Here is a 9636-nt window from a genome sequence, read left to right as displayed (position 1 = left end):
AAAAAACAACTTTTAAACTTGCAGCCCTGTGTCAAACTGGCGTAGCCTAGAGTGCTCCCACCCTCTTTATCATTAGAATTGCCCCAGGTAGGATTTCTCTTAATCATGACTTGTCTGAACACTGCACACATGCTGGATGGTTAAGGCACATGTGCAGTGTTTAGACAAGTGATCAATAGGAGAAATCCTGCCCAGGAGCATTCCTAATGATGAAGAGGGCAAGGAGGAGGGATGGAGGGGCGTCGCAAGCCTAGGGCACAGACACTCTGGGCCACGCCAATCTGACACAGGGCTGCTTAGGGTATGTTTTAGAGTGCGTTCACACGTACAGGATCACACAGCAGATTTGACGCAGTGTTAAGTTATTTAGATCATATTTGCTTGGATCTGCACCATCAAATCCACTGTGATGCGGTACGCGTGAAGCTACCCTAAAAGATATCTTTTGGGACAGTAACAGCATCACCTGCCGAACAGACCTCAGGACATATCTTGGATTGAAAGCAACTTTCTGAAGGTACAAGTGGTTGGGGGGGGGGGCAGATTGTGGGTACAGAATCGCTTTAAAGGAGAAGTCCAGCAAAAATTTATTGTATTGCCCCCCAAAAGTTATACAAATCACAAATATACAATTATTACAGTAAATGCATATAAAGTGCTTTTTTACCTGCACTTACTACTGCATCAAGGCTTCACTTCCTGGATAACATGGTGATGTCACTTCCTGGATAACATGGTGATGTCACTTCCTGGATAACATGGTGATGTCACTTCCTGGATAACATGGTGATGTCAGTTCCTGGATAACATGGTGATGTCAGTTCCTGGATAACATGGTGATGTCACTTCCTGGATAACACGGTGATGTCACTTCCTGGATAAAATGGTGATGTCACGACCTGACTCCCAGAGCTGTGCGGGCTGTGGCTGCTGGGGAGGATGATGGCAGGGGGATGCTCAGTGTCCCTCCAGTGCCCTGTATCCTTCAGTGTCCCCCTGCCATCATCCTCTCCAGCAGTCACAGCCCGCACAGCTCTGGGAGTCGGGTCGCGACATCACCATGTTATCCAGGAAGTGACATCACCATGTTATCCAGGAAGTGACATCACCATGTTATCCAGGAAGTGACATCACCATGTTATCCAGGAAGTGACATCACCATGTTATCCAGGAAGTGACATCACCATGTTATCCAGGAAGTGAAGCCTTAATGCAGTAGTAAGTGCAGGGAAAAAAGCACATTACAAGCATTTCCCGTAATAAGTGTATATTGGGGATTTGTATAACTTTTGGGGGGGCAATACAACACTTTAATAAAAAGTTTTGCTGGACTTCTCCTTTAAAGACATATGTCAAAAATTTTGATTGGCCTGAACACTCAACATGCTTAGTACGGTCCTCTCCCGGCTCTGTGTCACATGATGTGTTGGGCTCATAATGTAAGTCTATGGGCCCGACTCCTTCACCGACACATAGCGGGGAGCAGATAGCACAGCATCGCGGTCTTTTCCCCACTTGTTCTTACGTTCTGTACGGGTCTGAATACCCGGGTAAGACCTTGGACCAATTAAAAATTTTGACTTGTCTCTATGAGATGTCAAAAGTTTTTTTTTTATTATAATGTAGCTTTAAACTATATATTTATCTTACAGGACTAAAAAGCATTGCGCTTTTCAGTCCCAATAAAGATCCATAGACACAGAACATTCTGCCTGTTCACACTATACTGTCCCCTCCTGGAATCGGTGGGGGTCCCCGTGGCTTGTTATCCTCTGCCCTGCGGATATGGACTGGGAAGATCTAATATTGATGGTCTATTAGGAAGCTAGGCCATCTGCTATACCTCACAGTGACCCAATATGGCGGCACTATGTATAAGAAAAGCTGTAACCATAGTAACCAGAGCTAAGCTTTAATCTCTTAAACTGCTTTGGTAAAATGAAAGCTGAGCTCTGATTGGTTGCAATAAAGCCAGTTTAATATCCCCATAATCCCTCACAGTACAGACACCATAGTTATCAATGCCATACATCAGGGATGGGAAACCTTGGGCTCTCCAGCTGTTGCAAAACTACAATTCCCATCATGCCTTGGCAGCCGAAGCTTTAGCTTTGGCTGCCAAGGCATGATGGGAATTGTAGTTTTGCAACAGCTGGAGAGCCAACGGTTTCCTATTCCTGCCATAAATATTAGGGGAGATTTAAGTCACGCTCTCCGTTGCCCATAACAACCACGGCCCAGCTTTCATTTCTCTTGTTGCTCTGGGTAATTGGACGGTGACCTGGTTACTATGGGCAAAAAATAAAATGTACAATGACCCCATATGTGACTGGACTGCATGAGTACTGTGTCAGCCATCTGCCCGCCTCATGTCCTTATGACTTTCATCGCTCACGCACGTAGTCTTCTCTCCGCGCATGCGCACTGGCGGGTGACATGTGAGCCGGTACTGCGGGCTAAGCTCTATATCGCATGCGCAGTACGCTGATTACCGCCCCTTCCGGTCTCACGTATAGTAGTTTTTCCTCACGTTCGCTGTTACTGAGGGACATCATGGCGGCGCTGGGCAGGTTATCTGGCATCCTCCGCCGCACAGTCGCGAGCCGTGGTCGCCTGTTATCGGCGGCAGCTCATGGGGAGCATGGTGATGCAGGTACAGGGTGAATCCAATGCGGGAGGGGGGTCTGTTCCTTGGGTCACCTTCAGTAGTGGACGCTGTCAGTGAAGGTCACCCCTCCTGTAGCCGGTGGTTGCGCCCGTCCCTCAGTCTCTGCTTTGTCTCCTTACAGCGCGCACCTGGAAGATCCTGACGTTCGTGGTGGCGCTGCCCGGAGTGGCCGTGTGTATGCTCAACGCCTTCCTGCACGCGCAGCACCACGGGGAGAGGCCCGAGTTCGTGGGCTACGAGCACCTGCGGATCCGCACCAAGGTAGCTGAGCCTGGAGGGGCTGGTATATGTGGAGAGCAGCCATGGGTGCTGTCACCTGGTCACACCGGGACCCCCCCTGTGATAGGACTGCCGGGGACCCCCCCTGTGTGATAGGAGGACTGCCGGGGACCCCCCCTGTGTGATAGGACTGCCGGGGACCCCCCCTGTGTGGTAGGACTGCCGGGGACCCCCCCTGTGTGATAGGACTGCCGGGGACCCCCCCTGTGTGATAGGACTGCTGGGGACCCCCCCTGTGTGATAGGACTGCTGGGGACCCCCCCTGTGTGATAGGACTGCCGGGGACCCCCCCTGTGTGATAGGACTGCCGGGGACCCCCCCCTGTGTGATAGGACTGCCGGGGACTCCCCACCCCCCAGTGTGATAGGACTGTTGGGGACAACCCACCCCCCAGTGTGATAGGACTGTTGGGGACACCCCACCCCCCAGTGTGATAGGACTGCCGGGGTCCCTCCCCAGTGTGATAGGACTGCCGGGGTCCCTCCCCAGTGTGATAGGACTGCACAATGTTTGTTTGTTTTTTCCCTTTTTAATATATATTACATGGGCTGTTTATCTGCTCAGGCTGGCGTCTGATTCTGGCAGATATCGTCCTGTGTAATACAGACAACAATTAGCCGAGGACCCGATCATCGGCTGATCATTGTCTTTCTGCAGACTTAAAGGGAACCAATCAGCCTGATATGGATCCCTGAACCGCTGTATACAGCTCCTGCAGCAGCTGCGGCACGTACCGGCTGCAGCAGGGGCTGTATACCTGAAAAATCCCCCGGGTGCGTGACAGGCAGCGACAGGGAGGCAGTCATCTGGGCTCTGCCTGTCAGCGCGCTCAGAGGGGATGATTGACAGGCAGGCCAGTAACGGACCTCTCTGCCTGTCATTCATCCTTTCTGAGCACGCTGACAGGTGACTAGATATGGGTGGGGAGCCGCCCAGATGACTACCTCCCCGTTGCTGCCTGTTAAGCGCCCGGGGGATTAAAGCCCTTTTTTTTTTCCGGGTATACAGCTACTGCTGTAGCCGGTACGTGCCGCGGATGCTGCAGGAGCTGTATACAGCAGTTCACGGAACCATATCAGCCCCATTGGGCTGATTGGTTCCCTTTAAAAATCACCAGCCGCCGGTGCATGGCTCTGCGTAGGAGGTTTGTGGCTAATGAAGAGGAAATAATAAAGCTGCACATTACCTCTCCACAATCCCCAGTGTCCTTGCAGCTTCTCCTGGCTCACCGCAGCCTCTGCTGAAGTCTCTGCAATGACTCTGCAACTCAGCCAATCACTGGACACGGCTCTGTCCTGTCTTGGGCAGTGATTGGCTGAGAAGCTTGTCGCTGCAGTGACGACTCAAAAGTGCCAGCTGGGGAAAGCTGGGGTGCATGGGGAGGTAAAGTAGGGCTGCAACATCGTCGAGCCGTGTAATAGCGAGCGCTGATCTAGCGCTCTATCGGGCCATGTAATATGGCCTCTGAGACCACTTGGCAATTGTTTATAGGCCCAGGTCACAGGGTAAGGCAGGGTTCTTTGAGTGATTGTCCAGGATGACCTTCATGGTGAAGCAGATCAGAGCTGACCATCTTTACCATAAGACAAGGCCAGATCTCAACCTGAAGCACTAACTTTATTTGGACCAGTAGCCATCTGTGTGTTTTTACAGTAGTGCTGACGTCTGAAAAGTAAATCTTTGAAAGGAATCGGTCACCTGGAATTTAGGGCAGAATGTTCACTATGAAAGCTGTCGTCCTCCTTTCTTCCGATCTCTTAAAGGGGTACTCCAGAGACTTTTATAGTTATAGGACTTTGTAGTATAGCTTCATTAAAATATGTTTAGGTTTGTTTTGTCTTCCATTCAACTTCCGTTTATTTGCAGCAGTAATGGGAGACACGGCTCCTTCTGCAGCCACCATTGGGTTCTGACTGGTGGGACCCCCCTCTCATCATAAGAATGGAGGACATTTGTTCCTTGAATGAATGGAGCACTAGCGTACCTTAATGGCTTAGTGCAGAGCAATGTCTGCAAGCTCTATAGAGAGAAGGGGATAACTTTGTATCTTGGGGTAATTCCCTTCGAGTAATGGTTGGCAGTTCTTGGAAGATGTAAAAAAAATCCAGGGTGGGCAGGGGGTGGAAGGAACATAAGTGATACTTACCTGTCCTGGTCCCCCCACATCCCGACCAGCATATAGATAACCTGCAAGCTCTAATTACTTCACGGCCTGGCAGGAACTGTCTGCTCAGCCAGTCAGTGACTGCAGAGATGCCCCGCCTTTGACTGGCTGAGTGGGCATTTATGAGCCATCTCATGACGTCACAAAACTGGGACTGATGGCGCTGCTCTGTGGGGGCCAGGGTAAGTATAACTTATGTTCCAACCACCCTCTGCCCACCCTGGATTTTTACATTTGGCTGGAGTACACCTTTAAATGGATAGTGCATGCAGTTAGCCATCAAGTTATTATACATAACTTGTATGTATCATGTCAGTGGATGTTCACTGCTGGATGGGAGGGTGTCCCTTTTTATTTACAGTGGCAAAGTTGGTACCGCTTTAGGGTGCGTTCACACTTACAGGATCCGCAGCAGATTCAAAGCAAATCAAATCTGGGCCCTCAAATCTGCTGCACATCCTGTTCGTGTAAACGATCCCTTAAGGCCCTATTCCACGGAATGATTATCAGCCGTATTCGGCCTTCCATCGTCCCGTGGAATTGGCAGCAACGATCAGCCGACATTGTTCATGTCGGCTGATCGTTGCGTCGTTTGTTTTTTTTACGATCTTCTACCTGGTGTAGGACTGGGTGATGTCTTACATGAGATGGACTAAAGCAGCACTGTTGCAAAAAAAGTTTTTAAACGAAATGAACAGGGGTTGTGATCTATAAGTTTTCTGTGTTTAAGGCAACGTTATACATATGGCCAGTAGGTGTCTCCCTTCACTGTGCATGTGTACAGCTGCTGCATGTCCACATTCAGTAGCAGAGAATCTTGGGGGTACTTGCATTGTATGGTCAGCTCTCCTGTCACCCAGCACCAAAGCCTCTGTAACCACACAGTGACATTATACTGACAAATTATTGCATAACGAAGAGCATTGTCTCCTGGCAAGCTGCAGACTTTATAATTAGCTAGCAAGTTATTTGTCCTCAGTTGATAAACAACCTGTGCACAAAGGACTGGGACTTCCTGAGTTTTTTTTTATTTTTTTGAGAAAAGACCAAATATTGGCACAAGGCCACAATTTGGCCATATGAGTATTGTTGGTTTATACATAGAAAACTTAAAATAAAGAGTATATTCCAAAGCTGCTTGCGAACACAACACCGTTTCATAGTTTAAATTAAATTTTCATGATGTGCGCTTTAAGAGAACTCAAAAGAAAAAAATCTCATAGAGTGACCTTTTTGATAGAACTGCAGATTGTGTGTGAATATTGCTGTCAGGAAAGATTTTAATTTTTTTTTTTTTTTAGCTAATGGTACATTCGCATTTAGGGTGCCTTCACACGTACCGTATTGCTGCGTATTTATAGCTGCGAGTTTCTCACACATAAATCTGCAGCAATACTGATTGCTATGAAATCAATGTATGTGTATTCTCGCTGCGTGTTTGGTGCGATTTTTACATGCGAGTATTTTGAGATGCGAGTTCAACACCACAAAAAAACGCGGCTATCGCGCGAGTTTGGGGCGATAAATATGCAGAGATATGGTATGTGTGAAGGCACCCTAAGGAGGTATGTCACTATTGTTCCCTTTTCTGGTTGGTGTGCAGTGGATGTGTCCTGTGCTTGGTGAGTTTCATGCATGTGCCCAGAGTTTGGCATGGGAATCAGAACACTTAAAGGGACTGTACCACCAGGCCCAGGCTGACGCACTAGAGGGGGGCCGACCCACCCTTAGTGGGAAGAAACCCTAGCCCCTCTATGATAGGGTTCCATTGATTCTAATGAAGTCACGTCATGGAGGGGCTGGGGGTGGGTCGGCCCGCCTCCAGTGCTTCAGCCTGGGACTGGTGGTACAGTCACTTTAAAGGAGTTATCCAGCATTAGAAAAATACTTTCCAGAGACGACGCAACTCTTGTCTCCAGTTTGGGTGCAGGTTTTGCAACTCTGTTCTATTGAAGTAAATGGAGTGAATTTTAAGAAACTTTGTAATTGGGTTTATTACGCGAAAAATGCATTTTTATCATGAAAAAGCAGTTTGAAGCTCTTTCCCCTGTCTTTATGTTTCTCTATGGAGAGGGGAGGGGTGGAGGGAGATGAGGCACCAAAACAGGACAACAAAGAGTTAATTGACAGCTTCATCACCGGCTATCTCCTCTGAAGTCAGCACTAACCTCTCTGACCTCTGAATACAGTCTTTCACACAGGTCCCGCTGTGTAATCCTTTGTTCTCTGCTGGTGACTAATCCCCCTCCCCTCTCCATAGGTTATATAGGGCTCAACTGATGTAAAAGAGTCAAGATTTCCTGATAATGAGCTCTGAAGGAGGGAGGGGGGGGGACCTGGGGAAAGGCTTTTTAAATGCACATAATGGCATATTTGCCTAATAAACCCAATTACAAAGTTTGTTAAAATCGCCTGTACTGTTGATTCCTGCAAAAAAAAAAAAAAGACAGTGACACTTTAATTACAAACCACATCTAAACTGGAGACTAGTGGTGCTGTCCCTGAAAGTTTTTTTGTTTTTTTTTAACACTGGATTATGCCTTTTTAAAGCAGAATGACTTTTGCAACATAAATGAACAGCCAATTCATTGGATTCTGCCTTAGTGACTCCTACAATGGTTTGCTCTCCTCCGGGTCCGGCACTTCTTGTAAAAACTTGAGGAATTTTGGGGCTGATGGCTGGCACTATAAATGCTTCAGGTATACAGATTTGAAGAGCGAGTTTTTATTATTCTTAGGTTTCAAAGGTTGTTTCTAGTCTTATAATGTGTAATCCACATGTTTTTACGAGGCTTCTTTATTTCAGCTTTCATTGCATCATTTCTCTGTTCTTGCAGAAATTCCCTTGGGGCGATGGAAACAAGACCCTTTTCCACAACCCTCACGTGAATCCTCTTCCCACTGGTTATGAAGATTCTGATGATCACGAGCATTAAGCTTCGGACACATTGTTATCTGGACCAGTACGTTATATGAGCCCACAAAACGAGCAGGGATCATACTATTCTATTTAATGCTGTACATGCCCGCCAACTTCCTACAGCCAAGGTAGAAGTTGTCTAAATAAAGTTTATGGTTTGACCTACATGAGTTTCTTGATAATTTCACAATAAAGACAAACTATTCTTTGTTAGAATACTATTTCTGGTATAACTAAATATAATGTAAGGTAGTCACCCATCTTATGTCCATCCTGCTTGCATGACTAGTGCTAGTAGAAAAGAGGTTCTGCATATTTGGCATGCTGAACTTTTGTCGCTATTTCAAGCAGGTTTTCTATGTTATTTATTACCAAATGTGTAAATCACTTTGGTTACCAAAAATGACGACTTATCGTGGCAAAAAAAACGTAAAGACGTTTGTAAGGAAAATCTGCCTCGATCAGCAAAGACCAATGCACAACCCAGGGTGTAGAGAAGATGGCCTTGACTATGGGTCGTTTACACAGAAAGATTATAAAAAGACTATAAACAGAGATCAGGTCATAAAGGAAAGACTGCTATTTCTCCTCTTTTCAAATCCATTCCTGGCTTTGGCTTCAAATCTTTGCCAAATAATCTTTGTGTAAATGAGTTCAAACCAGGCCCGTCTGCCTCTCCCAGAGGTTTCACAGTGTGCCTGAAAGGTAAATCATGTCTTTCCACTTATGTCCCCAAAATAAAGATCTGGGCAGCTGTCCCATGTGTGACTTATTTCACTGCTTAGACCTGGGCTGCGTTTGTAACGTAATCCTTGTGTTGCTGTAATGCAGTTGCTGGTTTCCTCTACACTACTTTGGAGATACCCAGTACATCAATGATCTTCCCTCCACATGCTGTCTGGGGTCAATAAATGGGTTATTGACTGCACAAAAAACAGTTCTCTACTCCATAATGACAGCCAGTACTCAATTTCATGGCAGTCACTTAGGGTCTGTGTTTTAAGGTGCTTTTGAATAAGCTCTGCGCAGGTATTGTGAGTAATCAGCTCTCCATTGGCAATTGGGCACCTTTAGCAATGGCTGGGATTGGAGAATTTGAGGTATAGTTTGCCCACTTACATGCTAACTGCAGTGGTGAATATGACATTTAAGAGGCGGCAGCGCAGACTTCTAGCTCGATGATGGGACGGGGACTAAGCTTTCACCTTAGTTGAAGGGGTTATTCAGCGCTTCAAAAACATGGCCACTTTTCCCGCCTCTCTTGTCTCCAGGTCAGGTGTGGTTTGCAATTAACTTGAATGGAACTGAGTTTGAAACCCCACCCAATCTGGCGACAAGAGGGGGAAAATTGGCCATGGTTTTGTAGCACTGGATAGCCCTTTTTAATACAGTGTTAAAGGGATACTGTGGCCCATCTTTGTCCCTAATCAGCTCCACCACCGGAAGTGTGATATCACAGCTGAGTTCCAGCACCGCCATTCTGTGCTGTGACGTCGGCTGCGGTGGGCGTCTGTTCCTTGATGTGCCCCCTTCATCTTATCAGGAGTAGAGGCTCTGCAGTCAGCAGGGGATACCAGCAGCTCCGCAGCAGGACACCATTGGAGC

General features: G+C 47.2%; 1 protein-coding gene across 1 annotated transcript; it reads left to right on the top strand.

Moving 5' to 3' along the window:
• The first annotated feature begins 2491 nt into the window (after positions 1 to 2491).
• Positions 2492 to 8196, top strand: COX6A1 (cytochrome c oxidase subunit 6A1). The gene is made up of 3 exons (XM_069964073.1): positions 2492 to 2653; positions 2790 to 2929; positions 7949 to 8196. The coding sequence occupies exons 1-3, from the start codon at positions 2554 to 2556 to the stop codon at positions 8045 to 8047; spliced, it is 339 nt and encodes a 112-aa protein (XP_069820174.1). The 5' UTR covers positions 2492 to 2553; the 3' UTR covers positions 8048 to 8196.
• Positions 8197 to 9636: the final 1440 nt, after the last annotated feature.

This window comes from Dendropsophus ebraccatus, chromosome 3, assembly GCF_027789765.1.
Source record: "Dendropsophus ebraccatus isolate aDenEbr1 chromosome 3, aDenEbr1.pat, whole genome shotgun sequence".
Classification (NCBI taxonomy): domain Eukaryota; kingdom Metazoa; phylum Chordata; class Amphibia; order Anura; family Hylidae; genus Dendropsophus; species Dendropsophus ebraccatus.
The sequence above is the reverse complement of the archived record's forward strand: the minus strand, read 5'-3'. Positions and strand labels throughout refer to the sequence as shown.